Consider the following 26591-nt stretch of genomic DNA (forward strand, 5'->3'; position numbering starts at 1 on the left):
AAACCACCCTCTATCCCCAAGTAACCAATAGAGATCCGAGTTGGTAAAGACTGATAGGTCTAATAGCCAATAGGCCGCACGTCTTATGCCACATCTTTTCTCCCGTTGGTAGGAAATCTGCTCCTTGCTGATTGGTCCGTTTGACCTCCGAATACCCGACGGTATGATCCGTTATACTCTTGTGTGCTGATTGGACAATTTGACTGGCAGGCGGGTCGGATATTAGCCAATCTGTATTACGATTGGATGGCAGCGGAGTCACTCATGCTACTAAGCTACCGGCTCTGCAGGGAAGACGAGGAGTCCGTCAACTGCCACAATGTAACCAAGGGCTCAGCTATCCGCCATGCAGCCTCAGCCACGTGGTGCGCATGACCCTGAGCTGCCCGGCTCGCATACCGTGTGGTGTGGAGGAGGGGGTCTGCTCTCTGGCTGTGTCAATGGCTAATTAATACCCACACAAAATAGAGGGGCGGCCACTGATTGCTACAAGAGGTCCTATAATAACCAAGGAAGACTGTTCTTGTGATTATAAGGCACTGGTCTGGCACTCAGACTAGTGGGATTCTCTGTCAATCATAGAATATCAAGGTTGGAAGGGACCCCAGTCCAACCCCCTGCTCAAAGCAGGACAAATCCCCAGACAGATTTTTGCCCCAGATCCCTAAATGGCCCCCTCAAGGATTGAACTCACAACCCTCGGTTTAGCAGGCCAATGCTGAAAATTCTGTGACAGACTCACTGCTACCTTCAAAAGCAACTTCTGATTGGGATTCGTCCATTTCTTGGTCCCCACTTTAGGCTGATTTTCACAGGGGCTGAATATCCCCAGCTCTAGCTGAAGTCAGTGGTATCTGTGTACCCAAAAATCAGAGGCCACTGTTGAATATATTAAACTAGATCATAGGCCCTTCTGTAAAATACTATCTCAGTGGGGAATGTGTATGTCTGAGTTGCTCTGAAACTACAGTTACATGTCCATAGAAGAGATTATAAATAAACGTAAACAATAAATAAATGGTGAAATAATTGTAGGCACAATATAAAAAAGCATCAGAATGTAATAACATTTTAATTAGACATCTGTTATGTAAGTTTTTAGTGCTATTGAAGGTGGGTGGTTTGGAAGTCTTTCATTTATCCACGGAACAGTTGGTTGGGGAAAATGTAGGGGATTGCAATCATTAACATTTTTATTAAATTTAACCTGATCTACAGCTCAGGAAGGCATCACAAGTAAAGCTGGGTAAATAACAGATTATTGGTTTGCTGGCAATTTTGAGATATTGAAAAATCATTTCAGATTGGAAAATGTCCAGCAAATCAAAAAGTTAAAGAATTGATTTTAGGTCAAATTTCCTTGTGACCATTTTTAAACATTTTAAAATTATTTTAAATAAAATAAAAGGAAATGGTGTCTGGGCACCCAACATCAGAAGTCACTTTTGAACATGTTAGGCAACATCTTTTTGTACCAAATAGGTCCTTCTGTACCATACTTCAATATCTCTGTGGGGAAAACTGAAATGTTTCCTTTCAAAATGTCAAACAAAACATTTTGATATTTTGGGGAGGGGATTTTTTTGTTTTTTCCTAAATGAACTATTTGGCACAAATTAACAAAACATTTTGGTGTCACCAAATCTGCATTTTTCACTCCAAAAAAAGCTTAGTGTGAGAAATTTCACCCAATTTTAATCACAAGTGAAAATTTTCAAGTTAGAAAAATAAAGCCATTTAATGAACCCATGCTATTATATAGAACTAGTCATTACATTTAAGCTGTGACCTTGAGCTTTTATCCATTTTATCCAACTGCTAGATTTTAGTACCAGCCCCAAGATGGGTGTACGGTAAAAACCCATGTCAACTAGCTGGTGGAAAAAGCAGATTTGGGACCCAAAAATAGTAACAGGGGAGCCCCACTAGAGAGTTACTACACAGATCACTACTCCATAATACTGCTGTCACAACATTCTGCAGATCAATATAGACAGTAGGCCAAGGTGGATAGCACCATTAATGCAATGAAGTTACATCATGGACTCATTTAGTTTGCTATTATTAGAGGTATTCTATAGTTTTAGTTTTGAGTGTTTCAATCCATGAGGATTTGCAATTTCTCTCCCTCTCCCCTCCGTTTCACATTCAATATTAGGTTGAATATTAGGAGACCCAAAACTCAAAGCAAAACTCAATCAAAACCAAAAGTTTTGCTTGATCTCACACCGAAACTAAAACATTCATGTGGTTTTGGTGTGAAATTCTAAAGCAGACCCAGGTTTGTTGAAATTGTTTGTTAACCCTTTGGATGATCCAAGGCAGAGCATGGAATTTGTACATGAAACAAAGTTTCATGGATTCCACTATGACTTCTGGTTTTTTTTAAGAGAGATTTCTTACAGCTCTAATTATTTTTCAAAACATTATATACATAACAGGCATGATACTTCAATCGACTTAATTCCAGCAGGATGGAACCCAAAACGATGTTTTAAAATGGATGCTCTCCTGAAATGTGAGTTCCAATTGCCAAGAGCAGTAAACATTTCCACCGCTAGGTGTCTCAGTGGTTGTATGACAGGAGAAAGCGTTTTTTAAACTCAGTCTAACCAAAATACAAATAATTGTCATTTTCTCCCTCACACTGGACTATTTCCATTCAGTAGGCAGTGAAAACAGAGAATATTCAATATATAGTCAATTTCAGCCTTTGCTGTGTCTTAAGTGAAAACTATTTTTAGTTTAGGGAGCTTCAATTTGACAACATTCTTTGGATTAGATACAAAGTAACAACTATGATCATTGGCTACAAGCCTACAGGACAAGAGGAGCATGGAAACAAGGGGCAATTCTTGGGACCAACACTCAATGTATTTTTAGTGTCAGGATGCTGTGTTCATGTGGGATGTAAACAAGATATCTTGTGACTAACAAAGACAGCTAAATAGGCAATATCAAGGACATCCTTGAGTTGCATAAAAAACAATTTTATAACTCCATAAAGCAGGGATTCCAACTAGGGAAGACTTCAACCTAGCTCTATCGGGAGGAACTTCCTGGGAATACGAGAATAATTGGGAAGGTTGGACCAGTGACCACACACGCAGTATTTGTATTGAGCATAGTAAAGAAGGAATTCATAGAACGCTGTAGTACAAGGCATTAAACTTCAAGAAAACTCATTTTAGGCAATTATTAAATCTGGTGAGTAAGGTGCAGAGAGAGGAATTATTAAAATCCACGTGTGTGAAAAAATGCTAGGGAATCCTAAAAGACACTATAAATGAGGCACTACAACTACAGTTTCTCTGAAAAGAATACAAGGAATAAGAATCAGTCCATACGGCTTCCCAAGGTGTTCTGAGGTCAATATCCATATGAACTGGAAATAGAAAAGGAGGAGGCAACCAAACAAGAATTCTCAAAATCAGTTAAGGTATTCAAGGAATATAGAAAAACAGCAAAATAAGCTAATGCTATCGAATGGGCTAAGAGGGCTTTTACAAATATAGAGGAACATGGCATATAGGGAGAAAGAAAGTACATTAATAAATAAATGAGGAAGGGGATTAAATTAGTGATTTGAAAATAGCGGAGATAATAAACTGCTTTTTAAAATGTCACCAACAAGAAATAAATGTGGCCAGATTATCCCACCTCAAAGGACTATCCACAGGAAGGGTGCAGAAGAGATTGAAAACTCTATGCTGTTTGCCTCATGGAGTTTTCAGGGAATTATCACTTACGTATGACTTTGCACTATTAAATTTTATCCCATTTCATTCCAGTTTCAAGGTCCTCCAGATCTTCTTTTACGATATTCTGCTCCTACTTTGTATTGGCAATACCTCCCAACTTTGTGTCAACTGCAAATTTTATTAGCACACTCCCACTTTTTGTGCCAACGTCATGAATGAAAACGTTAAATAAGATTGGTCCTAAAATTGATCCCTAAGGAGCTCCACAAGTAACTTCCCTCCAGCCTGACAATTCACCTTTTAGCATGACTCACTGTAGTCTCCCCTTTAGCCAGTTCCTTTCAATTCTCATATTAATCCCCATCTTCTCCAATTTAACTACTAATTTCCCATGTGGAACTGTATCAAATGCCTTACTAAAATCCAGGTAGATTAGAGCTACTACATTTCTTTTATTTAAAAATTCAGTTATCTTCTCAAAGAAAGAGATCAGATAGGTCTGACATGATTTACCTTTTGTAAAGGCATATTGTATTTTATCCCAATTACCATTTATCTCTGCACGGGAAGTGCAGAGAACAAGCCAAATTGAAGAAGTGGCCAACTATTTGTATGCAAAGACTTGTCAGGAAATCTTTGCAGAGAATAGTTCTTAGGAAAGTGCTCATGCATTTGAGGAGGAACAGAAATATTGTGTGTAAGTGCAATGGTCCAAATTTATCCCTTGTGTAACTCTACTAAATTCACTGGAGTTACTAGGAATTAATTTGACACATTATGTTTCTTCTATATATTTAACAATTTTCTTCTGGTAATAATTTGTATAATCTTAGAAAGACTAAATAAAATGGTTAAACACTTATATGAATAAGAACAGCATCTGCAGTGACAGAAGCATGGATGACTATTATAAAGCTCTCAGTCCTCATGCTTCAGCACATAAGAAGGTTGACATCTAGGTCAGGAAGAAACCCCTGCTTTCTCCCTGCACCTTCCCCCACTTCCTCATATACATGACATAGGCCACAAGCCTTCAAAAACTTACACATGTGCTTAAAGTTAAGCATGTTTGTAAATCTTGACAGAACTGGGGCCATAGTGCATAGCACAAGTGACCTGTGACACAGATTAATTCCATTCCAGTCTCAAGAATTCATGAGCCAATTACCACATTACAGCCAATTACCATGACTGAGACCTAGAGCCATGATTTTCCATGGAGTTAATTCTGCTCTCAGTTAGACCTATATAAATCTAGACTAACTTAATTGAAGTCTATGGAGTAACTTTGGATTTGCGCAGATCTAACAGAGAGCAGGATACGACCAAATGTCTCATGACATTATAAGTGCATTGTGAGCATTTTTGACGGGTCTGAAATCAAAGACACATTGGCTAAGCAGTTGGGAATTTTTACAAAATAACCTCTCTTGACAGTGCCCGATTTTGTAATTATTCACAATAGGGAGTGTGCTGCTGAAACACAAAAACAAACAAGAAGAAAACGGTGAGACATTTTCCAGACAAATATGCCAAAGACAAATATGTCATAATAACTAAATAATCAATGGCATATTGAGAGGAGCTAGTGTATGCACACCCATAGGTTAACAATCCTATGCTTGGGCATTACCAATACCAGGCTGACCTACAGTGCAGAATGGTCCAGTGCTACATCCACAACTCCGACTGAAGTCAAGGGAAGCTGTGCATGCTCAGCACCTCTGAAAATCAAGCCACAAGAGACTAGAGTGGACCAATGGGGACACCCGACTATGAAGAACCTGGAAGGTGAGGACAAGAAGCTTGCACTTGCTGCGGTGAAGTGAACTGGCGATGTGATGCCCAGATGGCACTGTTGATCGGAACTGAAGTGCACAGTGGGAGTACTAGTGCAGGGGGGCATGTCTGGAATAGCAGGGGAGCTGCAGGTCAGGGGTGTACATGGGGAAGCTTGCACGTTTATCCATATTATGCCAGGGCTCAAGCCCAGTTTATGAACACCAAATTGACCCTTTTATTAAATAAAAAGAATGAATGAGGGTGAAAAACACCCATACAGCAACATACAGTACATAGAGATAAGAGACAGCAGTGCCTAATTACTGCTCTAGAGGCCCTTCCGATCAATTGAGCAACTTTCCTAGGTCACTTGAGAATAGGAGTCCTCCTGGTCCTCCTTCCCCTCTGCTACAGTTTTAATTCCTGGCTTGAGCACTGATTAACTCTGCTCTCCAGTGGTATTTCCTGTGCACCATAACAAACATGCCGGCAGGTCAGTTGTTAACCAGAAAGGCTGATTAGGTGACTGCAGTGACAGTAAGGCAAAGACATAGATCGGGGGCCTAATTCTCCACTCACTGACACTGGTTTTGCTGTGAGTTAGTTCTGATTTACACTGAGGTAAAGGAGATCAGAATCAGGCCCCACATCCTAGGAAAAAAGGAAAGAAAATCTTAGATTTACAAGGGAAACTGTTGTATGAGTATTGCCATTACAGGGACTGTACATTCTGTTGGACACTGGGCAGGGGAGGGACAAGGTGAGTTAAGTACTTTCCTGTGTTTAATTTCTCTGGATACAATCCTGCTCCCACTGAAGTCACTGATAGATTTGCTGCTGCTGTCAGTGGCAGCAGATTCAGATCCATAGTGAAAATTCAAAGCTGCCATAAAAGTGATTTACAAAGGAGGAAAAATTGGGCTTGTGTAGTTTAAAGATGCAGTGGGACAGCTTTAACTTAGGGACATTACACCAGTGAGGAACTGGGCAGAAGAGAATCTTGCTCTGCCATGCTCCCTCCTTTTCCCTCCCCACCATCTTCCTTCTCTCATGGTGGGCTGGGCAGTGCAATTAGTCTTGGAGTCCACAGGGGGACTCTCTGGCTGGTTTACACTTACTCTGAGCTGCTTAGTGGATCAGAGAACCCAGCCCTAAGAGCTGATCCTATAGACGTTTAAACACCGGCATAACTATACTTGCTCATTGGCTTCACTGAGACTATGGGATTAAGTGTTTGTAGAATTGGGGCTTAGCTTGTGAGGTTGGGGGGAGTGGGAGATATATTGGGACTAAAAGGGAATGAACCCCAGCCACAAAGAAGCGAGAATTATTTCCTGCTTTTATAACCAGAGGTTCATGGGTAGACCTATTTATCTACTGTCCTTATTTTGGCCCCCATTATCACAGCATCCGAGTACCTTTCTTCCTTTAACGTATTCATCCTCACAACATCCCTGGGAGGCGAAAGTACTGTTATTCCTATTTTACAGATGGGGAACTGAGGCACAGAGAGACTAAATAACTTGCCCAAGGTCACACAGGAAGTCTGTAGCAGAGCAGCAAATTGCACCCAGCTCCCGCAAGCACTAGTCTAACAGCCTAACCGCTTGACCATCCTTGCCTATCATCCTGACAAGTATTGTCTTATTGCTTCCTTGTACTCACTGTCTCATTGTTTCCTCTTTGGTCTGTCTGTATTCATGTGTTGTCTCTTGCCTTATACTTAACTTGTAAGCTCTTTGGGGCACGGACTGTCTGGTTCTGTATTTGCACAGCGCGTAGCACAATGAGGTCTGGCTCATGACTGGAGTGCCTAGCTGTTACAATAAATAAATAAATTATCCTTCCTTCCAGCTGTGTGCATTCTTCACCAGAGGTGGCTGCATTTTACTGATGGATGGAATGATTCTTGTGACTGTTTGTTAAAGACACACTCCAGCATGATGAGTGTGCCTCCTGGGAGGGTGGAAGTGCCCTCATCTTCCAGTCAAGGCAACTGGTATTAAGAGTGCTCCACATCTTGTAGGAAGCACTCATGAGTGGGCCATCAATTTGTAAATTTTTTTGAGCGCCACCATGACATAATGTGCTTTAGAAATATAAACTATATCGTTATTCTGCAGTTAATGCTCTTTCCATTTCTTCTGCTAGGAGAACTTCAAATCTTGTCACTAAAAAGAAATAAGCTATACAAGTGTAAAAGTAGCTATCAAAAATAATGACATTCCTACTGAGCAAGTCAAGGGCTGATGGGGAAACAGATATATCAACCATGCAGAAGCTCCAGCAGCCCTGACCTACTGCTTAAGTCAATGTCAGCCTGTCCAAAGGGGTTCGTTGGACAGCAGGGATGTGCAGGCTCATCTCTCGCCCTACCCTCTATACCACACTGCCTCATCTTTCTGAGAATCTTACAGGACAAGTGATTTATTTTCTCTTTCAATTTAAAAAAAATATTTCCAAAATATAAACTTTGCATGAAATGATGGAACATAAAAAACACACACAAGACTAGAGAATTACAAACCCAAGAAAGTACACATCACAGATTTTTAAGAAACAGTACTGTCCCAAGGCACCTTTGGATAATGCTGTTCCCAATTTTCAGGTGCTCTTCAATGGACATAGGGTCCATTGAAGGAGACCTGCAAAGGAGTATTTTTAAAATTGGGCGTATGCCCTCTTTTTGCTTCTTTTTGATGTATAAGAGGGCCTGAAAGGTTGTTTTGTATATACTGAAATTAAAAAGTGGCAAATTCAAAACAGATAAAAGGAAATATTTTTTCATACAACACTTTATTAGACTGTGGAATATATTGCCACTGGAAGTTGTTGTGGCCAAGAATTTAGCAAGATTCAAAAAGGGATTGGACATCTGTATAGATAACAAGAATGTCTGGAGTTATCATAACCAATGGTGATAACAATTTGAAAGGGATATTAAACCTCATGCTTCAGGCCTTAAGCTGATCTCTAACTCTTGCAGATCAGGATGAGAATAATGGGGGGAGCAGATTATCCTACATCTTCTACTGCGCTGTTCTTACACTTCCTCTGAAGCCTCTGAAGCTGGCCACTGTCAAAGATAGGATGCTGGGCTAAATGGACCTCGGGTCTGATACAGTACAGCAATTCTTATATTTCAAACACACACTGCACACTTGTTATTTATGTTAGAAGTATCAGGAATTGAATATCAATCTGATCTTCCCTGGTTTTGCTATCAGTCTTTCTTGTGGAAGGGGAAGCTGGGGTCAGAGATGTGTACTGTGGGCTCACACCTTAACTGAAGGAAAGAGGGTTGGATCCTTAACAAAGACATCCTTTCTCTCAATTGTTCACTAATCACTGGACTTCAGTAAGTGTTAACAAAAACAAACAGCAGATTTTTAAAACAGTCCAAGGACTTTGTGTACGTGGGGAAATTTACCGGCAGAACTATACTGGTATAATTATACCTCTATAGCTATACTGTATAACTCCCCATGTGGACAAATCTATTCTGGACTAAGACCTTGTTTACACTGCCACTTTACAGCGCTGCAACTTTCTCACTCAGGGGTGTGAAAAAACACCCCCATAAGCACTGTAAAGTGGCAGTGTAGACAGTGCACCAGCACCGGGAGCCAGGTTCCCAGCAGTGGTAGCTATACCCCTCGTGGAGGTGCCGCGATTACACAGCCACGTTAATGTTGCTAGTGAAGACATGCCCTAAGGGTGCCCATTTTGGGAATTATACAGGTATAACTACAGTGCTATCACTATCCTAGTATAGTTCTGCTGGTAAATTTCCCCATATAGATAAGCCTTGAGTAAAATCTTTTCCCCTCTCAATCGCCTGCTGTCAGTCTTGTATATTTAGATGTCATAATTCCAGTCACCATAACTGGGCTATCAAACAGACAGCCCGGGGGCTGGATCTGGCCTGCATGATGTATTTTTGTGGCCCTCAAGACATACTCAGATTGTGCAAAATCAAGTTTCATTTAAAAAAATGTAAGCTTCCACTTTTCCCAGACTTGAAGAAGAGTTTGGTGCAAGCTCGAAAGCTTGTCTCTTTCACCAACAGAAGTTGATCCAATAAAAGACATTACCTCACCCACCTTCTCTCTCTAATATCCTGGGACTGACACAGCTACAACAACATTGCACCCTTCTCATGACTGCAGAGATACCCTGACCTGATGCCGTGATATCTGCCTGAGCCTGCAAGCAGCCTGACACAATGAATCAGAGAGATGAACTCTCCGGTATCCTATTAATCTCATTGGAGCCTCACCTGGAAAGCCCAATGAAGATCTATCAATGTCAATATTAACTATTCCATTGCTGATCAGTTTACCAGATGGAATGGGGGACGGGGTGGGAATAAAACCTCTGAGGGGTGGGGATTGGGAATGGCTGCAGGGAAAAAGCTGAGGGAAAAAAACAGGAGATGCACAAAGGCAGAAAAGAGGGAGAAACAGTGAAAGGAAGGGAAGCGAAGGGCGGAAATAGCAGTGGCCTAATGAGGAGCAGACTTTCTCACTCAGACCTGACATACACGTTAAAGTTTTCACGGCATAGCCATGTTGCTTAGCAGTGTGAAAAAATCGTACCCTAATGTAGACATGGTTACCCTGGCAAAAAAGTCCTTTTGCTGGTATAGTTTATTTTGTTCAGGGAACTAGTATAAGCTATTCCGACAAAAGCTGTGTCTCCACTAGGAGCGTTTGCAAACCCTTTCTAGTGCAGACAAGGTCTGAGTGTGACAATAATATACTGAATCATAAATAATAAAATTTGACTTCTAAAGAAGTGGGGTTTTTATCACAAAAGCTTATGCCCAAATAAATCTGTTAGTCTTTAAGGTGCCATCGGACTCCTCATTGTTTCTGTGGACAGACTAACACGGCTACCCCTCTAATACTTAATAAAGGTTGAGTTAGTGCATGAAGGCTGTGTTCTCTTGTTCTCTATTCAGACCTCCCTCGGACATCAATGGGAGACCTGCTTGTATTGAGAGGATATGAAGTCTTCAATATACATCCTGACCCATGGACCATAATTAAATATGGAATCTGGCCCTCTCCTCCAAATGAGTTTGACATCCCTGCCACAGAGTTTTCCAAGGTAGATGAGACCTGAATTTCTAATGTAAAAAACAAGCTGCAAATTAGTGGAAGAATGGGTGAGTCATGGGATGATTTGTTGTCCGGGGGGAGGGAGGGGGAAATGGGTGTGTGGACCAAGAAAGGTTAACACAAGAACATAAGAATGGCCAGGCACACTGGGTGAGATCAATGGTTCATCCAGCCCAGTATCCTGTTTTCCAATAGTGGCCAATGCTAGATGTTTTAGAAGGAATGGAAGGAACAGGGCAATCACTGAGTGATCCATCCCTGTTATCCAGTCCCAGCTCCTGGCAGTCAGAGGCTTAGGAACATCTGAGCATGGGGTTGTGTCCCTGACCCCCTTGGCTAATAGCTATTGATGGACCTATGCTCCAGGAACTTATCTAATTCTTTTTTGAACCCAGTTATAATTCTGGCCTTCACAACTTCCACTGGCAATTAGTTCCACAGGCTGATGGTGCGTTGTATGCAGAACTACTTCCTTTAGTTTGTTTTAAACCTGCTGCCTATTAATTTCATTGGGTGATCCCTGGTTCTTGTGTTAAGTGGAGGGGTAAATAACATTCCCTTATTCATTTTCTCCACACCATTCATGATTTTATAGACCTGCATAACCATTAGCCTGGACTAGCCTCCGGTGTTTTAAACATGGATTTAGGTGCCTAACTATAGACACCCAAATTTGCACATTTTGGCCACCGACAACTAAAATTTTTGTTATGTAAACAAACTAGTTAATTTTTTAAAGTTACCGACTGTGATTTTTTAAAAACCCATTGTACTTCTCACTGTTTATATTCTCCTTGTTTAGTTTTTTGCATTTTTCTCTGGCTGGACAATGAAAATCATTGAAATCAGTTTCTCTAATTTGTACTTACAGTCAGTTTCCCTTTCGGGATCTTAACACTGCCATGTTTGGGTTGCAAACACTGAATGTTGGCATATTTCATAAAACAGCTGTTTTCTTTGGAATTAAAAAAAACAGTGGAAGGATTCCACTGGTTTTAGGTTTTATAAAAGCATGCTCATACTGATTTTAAATTCTGGGTCAAATTCCGGTTGTCGGGTCCATCCATAGAACAATTCATCTGATGATTGACACCTGATCATTCCCACAGCAAAAAAATGTTATTGGATGATTGATGAAAATATGGTTGCTTTTCTTCCCTAGTTATTCGCATAAGTCCACCCTCTAGTTCCTGCAGTGTTTTGGGGGTAGTGTGGCACAAGCAAATCAAATCCATCACAGATCTAGAAGTGAATAGCCCATCCTGGGCCAGCATCTCTACAGAAAGTCCCTGTCACAAGACCTTATTGACTAAAATGCAGCAGCAGAAGGGCATCTGTTTGTGGAGGGAAAACTAGAATATTCCCTTTTGAGTTCCGCTTCCTCCTTTCGATCCACCTACCATCAGACACTTCCTGGGCATCTCTCTAGCAGGGAGAGTGTAGCAGCTGCCTTTTTTTTTTTTGCAAGGCGGGCTCCTTCGCTAATCAGTGGAAGGTTGGGGGAAGGGGATGTTATCTCAGTGACAAATCCAGCCCTGCAAGTCTGGAAGGCGTTTGTGCCTGGGGAGTTTAAAAGTGAACTGCAAAGAAAAAAATTATGACCCTGCCATCACTCCTGTGTTAGTGAGTATATGACTGAGCGCCTGCTGAATTCATTTCTTTTTTAAAAACTTGGCTTCTGTCCTTTAAGTCTATGTTGTTTCCTTTCCATGCTTCTTGTCGCTCCCCTTTGTCTTCAGAGCCTCAGGAGACCTTGCTTAGTGTAGGCCCGTGACATCACTAGTGCCATGGAAATGCAAATCACCGCACTGTAATCTGAACTCCTGCTGTCCCCGCAGTCTGCCAGCTTCCTTCTCCCCACCAATGGTGCCCTGTGCTGGGAGGGTTCTGAGATAAAACAATGGTAACTGTGTAAAAGAAAAACAAACTTAGGCTGCTCCCTGCATTTAATTTCCTCCTTTCCCTCCTGGGCTGCCACGGCACAAATGTTGTGTCTACACTAGGTTTTTTTCTGAACTATTGCTCTCCATTGCTAACAGTGATGCAGCCCCACCCACAGAGACTGCCAGCACCTTGTCTACACTAGAGCTGCCACCGCAGCTACTCTGGTGGAGCTAGACAGGAGCAAAAGCTACAAGATCCACAGGCAGTCTAAACTTCAGCTGCTAGATCCCACGAGCTTCTGCCTAGGGAGCGAGCCCTGATTCAATCTTAGTTCTCCTTTCCCTGCTGCCATCCTCCTCAGAGCCCGTGAACACTGTCCTCTCCCCACATCCTGCCACAGGCAGGAAGGCCCAGCCTCTGGGCATTGCCATCCCCTCCTCTCAAGTGATCCAGTCCTGAGACCCCACAGTACCTTGCTGGCACCATCCCCGGGTGAAATGACTGTGAATAGGTGCTTTCCCCTGCCAGGTGTGCCTGCCCAGCAATCCTCTTAGGTCCGGTCTTCACTAGAAACGTTAGCGATATAGTAATAGCCATTAGGGATATAGTATTTTGGTGACATTTCTATACCAGCTAAAGTCCTAGTGCAGACACAGTTATACTGGCATAAAAGTGCTTTGGCTGGCATAGCTTATTTCGCTTGCTGAACTAGTATAAGCTAGACTGTCAAAAGCACTCTTTTGCTGGTATCAACTGTGTGTACACTAGGTGGGTTTGCCTGTATAGCCAGGCTGGTATAGCTAAACCAGCACATCTTTTCTAATGTAGACCCGGTACTTCATTCATCTCCCTCTCACTGGCAGAGCAAACCTTAGCTCCTCCCCACACTCCCATTTGCATCCCCACTAATAGTTACAGATTTTCCCTAACATTCACCCACTCCCGCCCCTACTGCTATGCTGAAAGGAGAGGGGGAGCCAGGAATGCCAATCCCACAACCCATTGTGTTGCCTGAAAGGAGACAAAACAGTCCCAGGCTAACCCCCACGTTTCCTACCCCAAGAGTTCCCTGCTGGACTGTGGAGTGATGGTGGTTATAGAAACAATTGGACACTATGGCATGAATGGATCGAGTAAACTGGCTGCTGGCTGGTAGTGGGAGGAGTAAAGGTAGGGGAAATGCAGTGCTGTGAATAAAAAGAAGGCCTTGCGCAGGGTGGCAGACTTGAAGAGAAGGAAAGAGATTGCACAGCTGAGCTGTCCGGCAAGTTGGTTTGGAAAGCAAACCAAATACCTGGTCAGGATGGTGTATTGTGTGTTTCCCTTTTGTACTAATGGGCAGAGTAGTGGCAAATTCTTTTACCACTTCCCTTCCAAGGGGAAAATGAGAGCAGCATGGACTGAGGCTTGCAGAAGGGAAATGAGCTGAAAGCCAAGCAAAAATAGCATGCTCTGTGAAGATCCCTTTGATGAATGTGATTTCTCAATGATGGTGGACATGGCATGACACTGTGGATACAAAAGAAACCCTCTGAAGAAGAAAGCTGTCCCCAAACTGAGAATACGAGCAACTGCAGGGCTGGCAGCAGAGAGTAGAAGTCTGAGCTCCAATAGGAAGCATTTTTGTGTGGTAAGGGTGTATGTTCATTGTGACAAGCCACATGACAAAAACGGTTTAGGAATTATTCCTATTGCAGGCAAGACTCCAACGTAACATTTCCATATTGCACTTCCCAGCCATCCACGAATGCAGAGGTGGATCCTGCGCTTGCGGATGAGAATGCTAGTCCAGGTGTTTCCAAACTTCCCGGGGCAGATGTCGGGAATATAAAGAGCACCGCAGTGCGAGGACAAGCAACAGTGAGTACAGCTTAGGACGTATCTCTTTAAAGGGGATTCTCTCTCACTCAGAGGTTTCCATCAGAGGGAAAATCAAAGTCATTATTTTTGTTATTAAAAACTATAGGGAAAAAAACTTGTTTGATATAAATAAGTAAAATGGAGCTGAACCCTCCTCATTAACACTGACCCTAAGAGACCAAACTCAAAACATGCTTTCCAGATCACTCCAACAGGAGGTGACTAAAGGAAGGTCTTTGCTGAGCAACTTTTCTGTCTAATGTAATTTGTCTAGGCTTGTGTCTCAGGCTCATCACCATCATATCAGAGTGTCTCTATTCTATAAACTTGTGGGAAAGGAGTTCTCACTGGAACTGAGCGAATAATTGAGTTTTTGGTTTGGTGGCTGAACCAAAAATCTGGAAGGAAAAAAAAAAAGTATTTTGACCTGAAATGAAATTTTTGTTTTATTCATTACATTTCAGGGGTTTTTTTTTACACTTTGAATGTTTTTTTTTTAATGTAGCTAAATTTAGAAAGGAAACATTGTTTCAGACAAAAAGTGAAAACATTTCCTTGTGAAAATGTCAAAACTAACTATTTAGACTTTTTTAAAAAATTCAATTTTTTATTCAACCAAAACTATTCACCAAATTCATTAATAGTTTAATTTGCCACAAAGCTGCTTTTTTCACTGAATAAACTATTGGACCAAATTTTTTCTCCCGGACCTATTTCTCATCCCTTGAAAATTGGCCTGGTTCTTTGCTAATACAGCAATATATGTTTTATTCTATAGGAGACATACAGTTCTGTTAATTCCAAACTCCCATTTTTTTAAATTAGAGCTGTTAATATATTGTCCTATTAAGGTCCCAACGTTTCAAAACTGAGCTCCCAACTTGTGTATAATGTGCTCCAGAGCCATGCTAGCCATGTTCCTTCCAGGTAATCCCACAAAATAAAACAAAGATGCTTACAGAATCTGCTTCCAAATTTGGTTGAAAACATTATTATTGTTATTTATTTGTATTTAACAATTTTAAATGGTCCAAGAATTTGCAGCTGCAATTCTTTGAATAGACTTGAGTTAAAATAGAGGAAGGAGTGCGTAGATAAGAACGTGCAATGCTGAGGGGTTTATTTGGATGATCCACACTCAGCTATTCATGCCTGCGCGTATGTGGAATGATCATGCATTCAATTCATTGAACTGCAGCCTGCACACGATTGGAGTTTCACAATCACTTTTTAAAAAAATGTCAATCATTTAAAGACAAATGCTCTTAAAGGGAGGTGTGCCATAGGCTATGGTTTGGGGTTTTTTTCTTTCTGTAAATTAAAATCAACTATAAATCAGTATACAACTGTCTGTCTACCTGTCTAATCTACCTGTCTGTTTATATTTTTTTTCTTTCTATAGCGTCCATCACCACATAATCTAAGTCCTGAAGTGGAGTGTTTATTTTCACACAGAAAAGTCACAGTTAAGTGGAGTTTCGCTATAACAGGAGAGAGCCTACCTGGTTATTGCTCCCGCCTTCTCAGCCCAGGAACAATGGCAAGGGCTTTCTTCACCCCTTGCATTTTAGGGGGTCATTTGTGTGTTGTTGCTACCAGTGGGAAGCAGCTGTGGGAAGAGTAATCCAGTTCCTTTTAATCCACCCTAAAAACAGATGCACCAAGAGTGGGAGTCAGTGAATGTCATTTTAGCCTTTTGCCATGGGATATTGTCCACTTCTCTTAACCCTCCTCTATCACCTAGCCCTGATCCAAATCCTATTTAACTCCCACAGAGTATGTCTACATAGCACACTAAGTCCAGGCTCTGATTCAGATTTGAGCCTAAGCCCCCGTTCCATCCACACACAAAATCAGTCTGACTTGGGTCAGCAAGCGCACAGTACCCGGGTTCTAGGATCCTGCTATTGTGGTGGGTCAGAGCTTGAATCTTTCTTTGACTGAAGTCCAAGCCCCGTCATTTTGCTGTGTGGATACAGCTCAATCCACAAACCTGAGTCACACAGTCTGCCTACTTCAGTATCGATGGGTTACCATGGCTATGAGACTTGTATTCAGCAATTGTAAACCCAGGTTTACAATGGAGTGTGGATGCTCAGGTCAGTGGTGCTGGAACAATTTGTACAGTGGGGGTGCTAAGAGCCATTGAACCAAACTGCAAACCCTGTATATAATGGAAACCACTTCAAGCCAGCACCCCTAGTTCTAGCACCGATGGCTCATGTGTTTGGAAATACAGAGTCCACAAGCACAGATGTCACAGATCTGAGCATACAATGCAATACAGACATACCTATAGACTCCCGTGTGCTGATCAGGCCCCTAGAGCAGGGGAGTGGGCGATGGTAGTCTCTTTGGAATGCATCTATCTGGTAGGTGGAAAATGCTGTATTCCAGAGGACTTCGCAGAGTGGCATCTGAACACACTGGAGAGAAAAATTACTATTAATGGAGTGATGCTTCATTATAAGAAGAGAGAAAGACCACAGAAATGTACTGATGTAATTTAGGATTTTCACTCTACTCTGGTAACAATCTTACCTATATGCTGCTGCACACGGTTAACTTAAGATGTGATTTTAAACGGATTTAGTTAAACCAGTGCCAAAGGCTGTGTGGAAACCCTTATTTCAGTTGAAATAGGGCTTGTTTCAGTTTATCTTAAATCAATTAATAACAAGTCTAAGCTACATGAATCTAAGTCATTCTTAAACCAAAATAAGAGTGTCCACATGGGGGTTGGCACTGGTTTAATTAACCCAGTGCAAATTTGTGTGTAAGCAAAGCTAGAGTTTTACTATAGCTGAGCAACATGTCCTGCAGTATTTTTGGAAGAACAGAGTGACGCACAGTCTCATATACCAATTGTAATACAAACATCGTTTATATTAGGTGCAAGATTCAGCCAAGTTGTGGCAACTTTGAAAATTTGTCCCATCAGTTCGTCTACTCCGTTCCTAACAGGGGCTAATGCAAGACTGTACTTTAGAATCTATGCTCCAGGGCTCTGCCTGATCTAGTTTTAAATGTCTCAGGTGACATGATTTTCCCTACTTCCAGTGGGAGATTATTCCACAAAATAATAAGCCTCACTATCAGTAACACCGTACCAATACAAGAAAATCCTTTATCAGGCGTACTTGTTAACAGCACATTGTCTTGTAACATTCAATTTGAATGACAGGGCCTATTGCTAACAAAAAATATTACTCAGTGTTTTGTATGTGTTTTCAGTATACTGTCAAATCTGGGGGCTTATGCTGACATTTCCTCAGCTCCTCAGTTTATTTCTTTGATGAGAAAAACACAAGAAGAAAAAGCTTATTGTTCCTGTTGTTGTGCGCTGAACAACTTATAAAAAGTGTCATAGTACTCTACAACATTGTTCCAGACATGACAGTGTGCAACATCAGTTTTGCAAACACTTGTGATTTCATTGAGAGTCTGGTGATATTTCTTAAAGCCCCAGCTCCTGGAGTCATGTGATTACATAAAAATCTCAGCTTTCATTTGGAGCTCTAGCCCTCATGATTGTGGAGCAAAGTTTGAAGATGTGATCCTAATGCAACTTACAGGCTCAGAAACCAAAAGTCAAAGAAAAAGAACTTCACATTTTTTTAATTAATAATTTTTAACACAACTTTATCATATTTCAGGATTTGACAATATTGTTACTCCATTGTTTTGGGCCACTAATAAATATTTATACTTTGCACTTCCATCCATCCAAGAATCTTAAAAGAACTTTATAAATATTAATTAAGTCTCACAACAAATTTATTGTTTATATTATATAGCACTTTTCATTGTGAAGGATCCCAAAGTACTTTAAGATGTAAGAAACTGATATATTAACTATTAAATAGTTAATTCACTTAAGGATGAAAAGTAAAGTATAATTAATAATTTATTATTAATGATTATTAGATACAGGAATTATTTCACCACTACTGGAATGCAGCCACCTCTAGAGAGAGACTTGACAGCATTTTAATAATGAATCACAACAAGACACAACAGTTTAGGGTAAGAAGTGAAGGATACAGTTTATGCAGGGATCATTTCAACCACCACTGAAATGCAGCTATCTATGGCAAAGAATGTGGCTATTGTTTAACAGCTGTTCAACAATAGTGCACATGAGATTAGGATAGGAAATGAAGAATACACTATTTAGTTAAAATTGTAATTAACAATTAGATTATTTAACTAGTAAACAACTGGGATTATGTTGTTCATAATTATTATCCTTGGGTGCTGACAATGTGTTTGACACTATACCAGGTAAAAACTGATGACAGTCTCTAGGATGAAAGACATACAGTCTTCATGTTTTTTTGAAAGGCATATCCTGTTACCGGTGGGAGGTATCAAGGTGATGACCACCATTACAAAACTTTAAAGATTTAAACCCTGATCCTGCAAAGATTTATACACATGCCTAAGTTTAACTTAAAATCAGTGAGACTATTCATGTACTTAAAATGAGACCTCTTATGTGCTTAAAGTTAAATGTGCAAATCTTTGCAGGATTGAGGGATTAGTTTCTGTAGAAACAGATCTTTGCAGAACCTATGACCAATAGAAATCTTTCTGCAAAATTAGAAAAACTCCAATGAAAACAAATAAATTATCCTCCACATATTTGCAATCCAGGTATTGCACTGATAAAAAGTGAAATTAACTAGAAACTGACTATGATATTATTAATTATTAGTGACTGACATAGCCTGGGGACTATAAACAAAAGCAAAACTGAGTAATCTAGTTTCACTGGCCAGTGCAAGTGAAGTGCAAACAATAAATAGCTCATCAGGGTAGGGACTGTGTCTGTTTTTGTCTCTGAAACAATGGGGTGCTAATCCCAGGATGGGAGAGATGCACCTCGGGGCTCTGTCGTAATATAAATATTAATAATAAAAATAGATTGCCTCAGAGATGAAAGATAAACAACATCCTTTCAGTGCTAATGAACTCAAGATGTCATGAGCAACATAGGGGAGGAAATTTGCTTGTAAGAATATATTATTTTTAACCTGCCAGCTTCCTTTAAATAAACAAATACATACTGCCTCCAAGAGTAATGTCATGATACCACGAGGTGACTTCAAGCATGACTTCGATGGGGGCTTGTGAACAGCTTGGTCACTGGAACAAAGTTGCGTTACCGCATCAGGCAATCCAACAGAGGGTGGTGACATGCAGCCAGTCTTCATTGAGGCCAATTGGTCCCAGGTACAAGAGGGGAGGGCACTATGGCATGAGGTGGGGATGTTGTGGTGTGTGATGGGGGCACTGTATCAGGAGAGGCAGGGACACTGGTATCATGGCCTGGATGCCATGATGTGAGGCCTAAGGTGGGGGTGCCCTAGTGTGAAGTATGAGCGTCATCGTGCAAGGAAGCGCTGTGGCGACGTGGCCGGGGTGCTATGGTGTGAGGTGGGGAGTGCTACGGTGCAAAATGGGAGGCGGAAGTGCCAGAGGGTGAGGGGGGTACTGGGGCACCCTGGTGTGAGGCGTGAGGTTGGGGTACTGGAGCATGGGGGAGGCCACTGCGGCACTGTGCTAAGGCTCCCGGGGACGCCTTGGCATGAGGTGCCATGGTCCCCCTGCAGACAGGCCATGGCGGATAGTGCTGCCTGGTGTAGGCAACCCCTAATATGATACCCAACCCACCCCCCTCCCTTTAAAGCAGAGACCAGGGGTCTCCACTGAGGCTGCAGGCTGTGTTCCCAGCTCAGCCCAGACATGGATGCGGTGCCCTTTAAGAGGAGGCCAACCTAGACCTGAAGAAGCAAGGGGGGGGGAAGCGCGCATGCGCGGGGAGGGGGCGGGGGAAGCGGAGCCTCAGCGCATGCGCTGTGCGCATGCGCACTCAGTCCCCCCGCGCTGGGGCTTGTCGTTGCAGCTTTAAGAGGTTGGCGGCCTGGAGGGTCCGACCAGCCCCCCCCTTCCTCCCCCCGAGGGAGCAGCCTAGACACCCCCCCTCCCGGGGAGCCCGGTCGGAGCCCCCTCCCCCGCAGCAGGGCTCGGGGCCGACCCCCACCGCTCCGTGTCACCTCCTCCCCCAGGGGGCGAGCGGCAGAGCCCCCCCCCCGGGGTGTGAGGGCTGCGGGGGCCCAACATGGCGGAGGCAAAGGAGGAGGGACCCGGAGCTCGTGCCAGGGTGAGCGGAGGGGGGGCCCGGGGGAGGCTGGGGAGGTCAAAGGGGAAGGGTCAGGTGGGGGTCAGGGGGAGGGGGTGTGTGGGAGGCGCCCTGGGGAAGGGGAGGGCGCCGGCCCGCAGAGGAGGGGGCCGCGCTTGCAGGCAGAGGGGCAGGGAGTGGGGCAGCCGGGGTGGGTATCTGGAGTGTGCTGAGCTGGTGGGAGGGACTCCAGCGTCCGTTCCTCTTTGTCCCCGGTGAAGGGATCGTGCAGCCCGCCTCTGCTGTTGGGGAGGGTGGGTGGTATGGGGGCGGTGATCGGGACCTGGCGTGTGGATGGTGGGAGAGCAGGAGGCACCTTTTAATAGTGGTCTTGAAAAGATGGCTGTCTGGAAACGATCCTTCTTTCTCTTCCCCTGCCAACCTCCCGTGCTAAAGCCTAGGTAGTCTATGGCTGGAGGTCCTGACCTGGTGGGGAGTGAGATGCCATCATAAAGCATGCTGGGATTCATATAAATGCAGTGACCCAACAAGTCCCCACTAACTAAGGGTATGGAATCCCGGTAGCTAAGGTGCATTTCAAGTGTTTAAAATTTTCTAGGTTTCCCTAAAATTGTCCGGTGCAAATCAATTGAGTGATAGTACCTCTTTAAAATTTTGTAAGGGAGTGTCAGTTGGTCCTCCGGATGTCATTATTCAAGCAACACAATTCAAGTTTATTAGGTTTCATCATCGGGATTTAATTGTCTGGCTTTCCCTTGTTTAAGCACACACTGTAGTTGTTTTTAAAAAGTTATGTTAATTGTCCATGTCAAACCAAAGTGAGTTCTCAGCATGGCAGGCTCATCCAGTTCTTAGCTACTCAGACTGCACCCACTATATAAGTATCAGGGGGTAGCCGTGTTAGTCTGAATCTACAAAAACAACAAGGAGTCTGGTGGCACCTTAAAGACTAACAGATTTATTTGGGCATAAGCTTTCATGGGTAAAAACCTCTTCATCCGAAGAAGTGAGGTTTTTACCCACGAAAGCTTATGCCCAAATAAATCTGTTAGCCTTTAAGGTGCCACCAGACTCCACTATATTAGCCCAGCTAATACTGAGACATGGTCCTTCAGTTCCACAGTTAAGTCTGCATGAATATCAGGCATATTGTTTTACCACAGTGATAAGAGATCTCAATAATAAATTTCTTATTCCCTATGTTTCGTTGCCTGAAGAATAGCTGATAAAAATAAGTTTTAAAGCATTTTTCTAAATAAATTTGCAGCAAGTCAGTGGCTCTTTTCTGCACTCGTATAACTCCAGTTGAAAACTGTCAGTAATAAGTAAATCAATACTAACCCGGATCCGAGCTTCTGATTTAGAAATGAAAGTTCCATATCCCACTACCATTCTTCTGAGCTGTCCCATTTCCATTGTCTGAGAGATGCTGTTTATGATGAAGTCCTTTCAAGTTCTGGACGCTAGACTCAATGAGAATAAATTTAATTAATTTGCTTCAAATAACATGAACCTTGTGACTGGTTAGTTGTTAGGTAGAATATGTGAATCTTCTGGATGTAATTGGCGACACTGTGTAAGTAGTTTTATATTGCTCAACTACCATAGGGTCATGGAACATCATAATGTTGTCTTAGACCCCGATCCTTCAAACACTTATACATTTGTGTAGCTTTATACTCAGGAGCAGTCCCATTCAACTTGGTGCAACTGCCCAGAAGTGTAAAGTTTTTATATATGTATATGTGTGTGTGTGTGTATATATATATATATAATGTGGGCTCAAGCTCTCAGATGTTAGCAAGAAGTTGGGAGGGGAGGGACTTGATGAGAGAAATACATTAGAAAATACAAAGCAAAACTTCATTTCCACTCAATGCAGATGTTAGTAATATAGCTCTTCTGTGAACCGTATATTTCTCTTAGGTACATTATGCAGTGTTTATTGCAAAATGTATTCCATCTTTGAGAGGAGATATTTGGGATACGCAGTGGTAATGTATTGTGAAAAGAGGAAAATCGTGAATCCCTTTCCTTTCTGGATATCCTAATTATCCTTAAACTTTCTGGTAGCCTAATAAGTTATAATGCTTGCATATTCAAAAATTGCCCTGATCTGTGTTATGAACCTCCTCCATGCCCCCGCCCCATACCTTTTGCAAGGACTGTCACTCCAGAGTGATAGTTCTGTACATGTTGAAATAGTCATCTTGCTAAATCCATTGGATGAATCTTGCAACTTGATCCAGGAACATTTGCAAAAAATGAAGGAAAGATTAACTCTTTGCCATTGCAAAAAACCAAAAAGCTGCCCTTCTATTTGCTTTTTAATAATATTCTGCAACTTTTAATATTAAAAAAATCATTATCAAAGGAGATTAGTGTTCTCCCCAAAACAACACTGATACATTTTATAAGGACTATAAATAAACCTACTTAAATTATTATAAAACTACTTTGTATTTATAAATGCTAAAGGTTTAAGTTGAAGGTTGTCCACTAATATATCGTCTACTAAGAAGTGAATTTTTTTTTTTAAGTGCCTCAAATGCGCATGGCACTTTCCTCCTAGTTAACTGTAATGTCCCTCTCTTGAACAGATTACAACTTAAACAGGGCATGTATTTATTTAGGTTCTTATTCTGTCACTCTGGGACTATTTGTGGAGTAAAGTACTAAGTGTGTGTAAAGTTGGGCAGCCTTGGGGCCTTGGAAATTTAAATTAGTGCTGACAGACAAGCTGGCATCTTACATTAATAAGGCAGATATTTCAAACATTTGTTAACTTCAGTATGATTCTTGTGCCATTGAAAATGGAAGGAAATGTTCTCTCATTTGAGAATTGCTATTGCTGAACCTCCTTCAGTGGTGCAAAGACATTATAAACAGCCTTTCATCTTGGCAGGGGGTTAGACTTGTGGTCCCTTTTAACCCTATGAGTCTATGATTCTCAAAGGCATTTACTGTCACAATCCATTTCTCAAAGAACATGTTGCTACCGTTATCCTTCCACACTTGGCTGCTATATGTGAATGTAATGGGCCTGATTCTCTTATACATTAAGGCCACTTTACATTGCCAGAGCAGTGTAAAGGGGTCTTCAAGTGGAAGTAAAATATACTTAAGGACACTTTAAGGCCCTTCACACAACTAGAGCTGTGTAAAGTGGCCTTGCAGTGAGAATCATGCCCAACGTTCTTCAAATGGACCTGTTTCCATCTTCACCTTCTAATAATGTCTAAATAATATTGTAGCTGATTCTATTTACTGAATTTACGTGAAGGACTCCCGTCAATAGCCCCCTCTATCCAGATGGCTACCGTCTGTCCGTTTTATAACAAGTTCCTAGCTGCATAGAAACAGAGCTATCTTGCTGATAACATCTGTGCTTTGTAATCGTCTATACCTGTTAAAGTAAGACTTCTCCAGTAGAAGACTTTTCATCCAGCACTTGTCATTAGGGTGGCAGCTGCTCCTGCTTTCTAGTGTCTTAGCCTATTTTTTGCTTTCCGTTCTATAGTGAAAGCAACATCATGTCTCTACTGGTGAAAAAGGGAGACAGGCAGAGAACAGCAACAGAAGTGCATTTTTTAATGTCAGATGTCTAAAGGGAACAGAAAAAGGATGTGCAAGGATCCATATGGGGAATTACCTGGAGAAGAAATTGATCTGTGCCACAGGGAAGATTAAATGGATTATATCAGGAATGCAGTAGGAAGTCTGTCGAGTTGGCCTCTTGTGTGGAACTGGTTCCACCAGCAGGTAGTGTCTGCACTGATAGCAGCATAGTTCACGCTGAAGCAAAGACCACATGACAGGTGAGTTTGAGAGAGATAGGAGGTCTGCTACCCTGATTTGCTGTTTAGCCCTCTCAGGGAAAAGGACACCCATGTAAGCCATAAGAAAGGTTAGGGAATGGTGCTCACCTCATAATTTAAATGTCATCTCGTTCTCTATTTACCCTTTCCTTTTTCTTAGTGCCGGCTTTCTGCAAATGCTACTTCCCAGAAACTGCAAGGGAAACAAAAATAAAAGCAACTCGTTTTTTAAAGACTTCTTATCTGTAGCTTTAGGTTAGAAAAATGTTGTTTGTTCAACAAATGCATGCTACTTACTGCCTTTTGTTTAGACCAGTTGAGAACTGGTAGTGTTGTGAAACCCATAGCTGCTTTGTATTTTCCATACATTTTTGCTACATATTAGAAAGCAAATTTCAAATGTAATATTTGATTTATCAGTGCAAAATTATTGCTTTTCTTTGGCTTTTGGCAAAAAATAAATTAGAAAGGTAAAATCACAGTTGGTCACATGTCAAAAATGTTTTTGGTTGTGTTTTTTTTTAATTTATCCAGAGAGAATTAGCAGTCAGATTCTAGAAATGCTCTGACAATAGTATTGTCTCTAACTCAATAACACTGCTATGAAATTGCACATTTAGAAACTTTTAAGTGGCCTTTCAGAAGCATATGCAAATTGGAACACATTTTGAAGTTTCAAAGTGTCTATGTGTAACTCTTAATTTTCATTGAAAAATATATATGATATTCAAATATCATTGTAATTAAAACTCCTTAACCGTGGTTTCAATTTTATGGAAATCATAGAATTTATCACTTGCTTCAAAAACATAAAATTCTAGCTGTCCAGCAGTCCCGCCTTTCCCCCCACATCCTCTGAAAATCTCTTATTTAGGCCATAATTCACCAGACTGAGATTGGCAAAGTATAAGAACGTCGATAATTTTTCTGATTTGACAAATGTTGCAGTTGTCTTTGTGTGCCAGTCCACAATGCAAGTGCTGGAAAAACCTTTTCACACTATGTTGCGCTGCAGAATTTTAAACATGGGAGCATAAGACCAGAGAATTTGGGCTAGATTCTCATTTATAATAGGGCACTTTACACTACTCTGGCAAAGGGACTCAAAATGAGAGTAAATAATATCTATACCAACTTTAAGTCTCGTAATGCATGTGGTACACAGAATATTGTGGCAGGATGAACTCAGCTGAACAAAAATTTTCCTAGAGCAGATGTTCCTGTATCTTTTGTTTACATTTTTTATTGAAATTTATTTTTATTTTTTCAATAAGTTCTCCCTTTGATTCTTGAATATTTTCAAAGTTCCAACAAGTTAAAAGTAAATGGAAATTCTTTGCTTCTTCATTCTGGTACGTACTGAAATATTTCAGCTCATGATGAAGTATTGTTTAATCGATACTGGCTATTAACATGAATGTTTATGAAATTTGATGTTACCCTGTGAAAGTTGCCATGGTTCTTTATGAAAAATGACACTTTTTCCATGACAAAAAATGTAGCATTAGCTAGAAAATTGTTTAGGGAAATCAGTAGGGTTTTAGAAAAAACAAATAAAAAAAATCATCGGTCTTTGGGAAGATTATATAATCAGCTTTTACTTCAGTGTTTACTATGTTAATGTTCAAAAGACTCCCATCTAAAGCTAGGTTAATATCAAGTAAACAGTGAAATATAGGTAGTAGAAATAATGTAAAAATATTCACTGTGTAAATAAAAATAAACCAAGAAATGTTTAGGTACAAACAGTAACAAAAGGTAATTCCCGAAATTAGCATTTGAGACCGATTAAACATGTACAGCATTCATAAAATTTCCCCCTAAGAGCTGTAGCCATAATTATTCATAAATCACTGAGGGGAATCTCCAGTCATGCTCCAGAGACAGCGGAGGCTGGTCCAACTGAACACTGACAGTATAGCACAATGGAGTCTGGGATATGAACCACTAACAGCCTCATTATTCCTCAGGCCAAAGTACAACGCCTCTGTACTAAACACACAGTAATAATAGAAAAATTAAACCCCAGACTCTCTCAGTTCAGAATCAAACAATCCTTTTTAGAGCACCGTTCAGAAAAAAGTCCCAATCAAATGGCACTACAGCAAACATCAAACCTATGCTTTTTCAGTTTAGATGGAAAAGCCACAACAGAGTTCTACATATAAATTTAATTCTCTAACTAGAAAGCATAAAGTTCATCTACCTGTTTGAATTAAAAAGATCTGAAATCATATATACAAATACTCAGGCTATTTACTAAAATTTAACACCAATG

General features: G+C 41.3%; 1 protein-coding gene and 2 long non-coding RNA genes across 9 annotated transcripts in view; 2 read left to right on the top strand and 1 right to left on the bottom strand.

The window, feature by feature from the left end:
- Positions 1 to 11861: 11861 nt before the first annotated feature.
- On the top strand, positions 11862 to 15893 carry LOC101950790 (uncharacterized). Its single transcript, XR_002888681.3, has 3 exons — positions 11862 to 12229; positions 14228 to 14350; positions 15753 to 15893. It is a non-coding gene; the product is annotated as an uncharacterized LOC101950790 (long non-coding RNA).
- LOC122174062 (uncharacterized) lies at positions 15873 to 20195 on the bottom strand. The gene is made up of 3 exons (XR_006175362.2): positions 19420 to 20195; positions 16644 to 16776; positions 15873 to 15995 (listed from the first exon to the last, which is right to left on the bottom strand). It is a non-coding gene; the product is annotated as an uncharacterized LOC122174062 (long non-coding RNA).
- A 57-nt stretch (positions 20196 to 20252) lies between these two features.
- Positions 20253 to 26591, top strand: part of ZMYM4 (zinc finger MYM-type containing 4) — a 60905-nt gene continuing 54566 nt past the window's right edge. For 5 of the 7 annotated variants that reach the window (XR_010594636.1, XM_065577025.1, XM_042854002.2 and 2 more), the window contains exon 1: positions 20253 to 20516. Coding sequence is in view for 2 of the 7 variants with exons in the window: in XM_005298394.4 (XP_005298451.2) it covers positions 20475 to 20516 (42 nt within the window). In the remaining 5 variants the exon portion in view is untranslated. Of the gene's footprint in view, positions 20517 to 24015; positions 24314 to 26591 lie in introns of all 7 variants that reach the window. The other 2 variants (XM_065577026.1, XM_042854003.2) reach the window with 1 other exon arrangement.

This window comes from Chrysemys picta, chromosome 23 (genome assembly GCF_011386835.1).
Source record: "Chrysemys picta bellii isolate R12L10 chromosome 23, ASM1138683v2, whole genome shotgun sequence".
In the NCBI taxonomy this organism is placed as follows: Eukaryota; Metazoa; Chordata; order Testudines; family Emydidae; genus Chrysemys; species Chrysemys picta.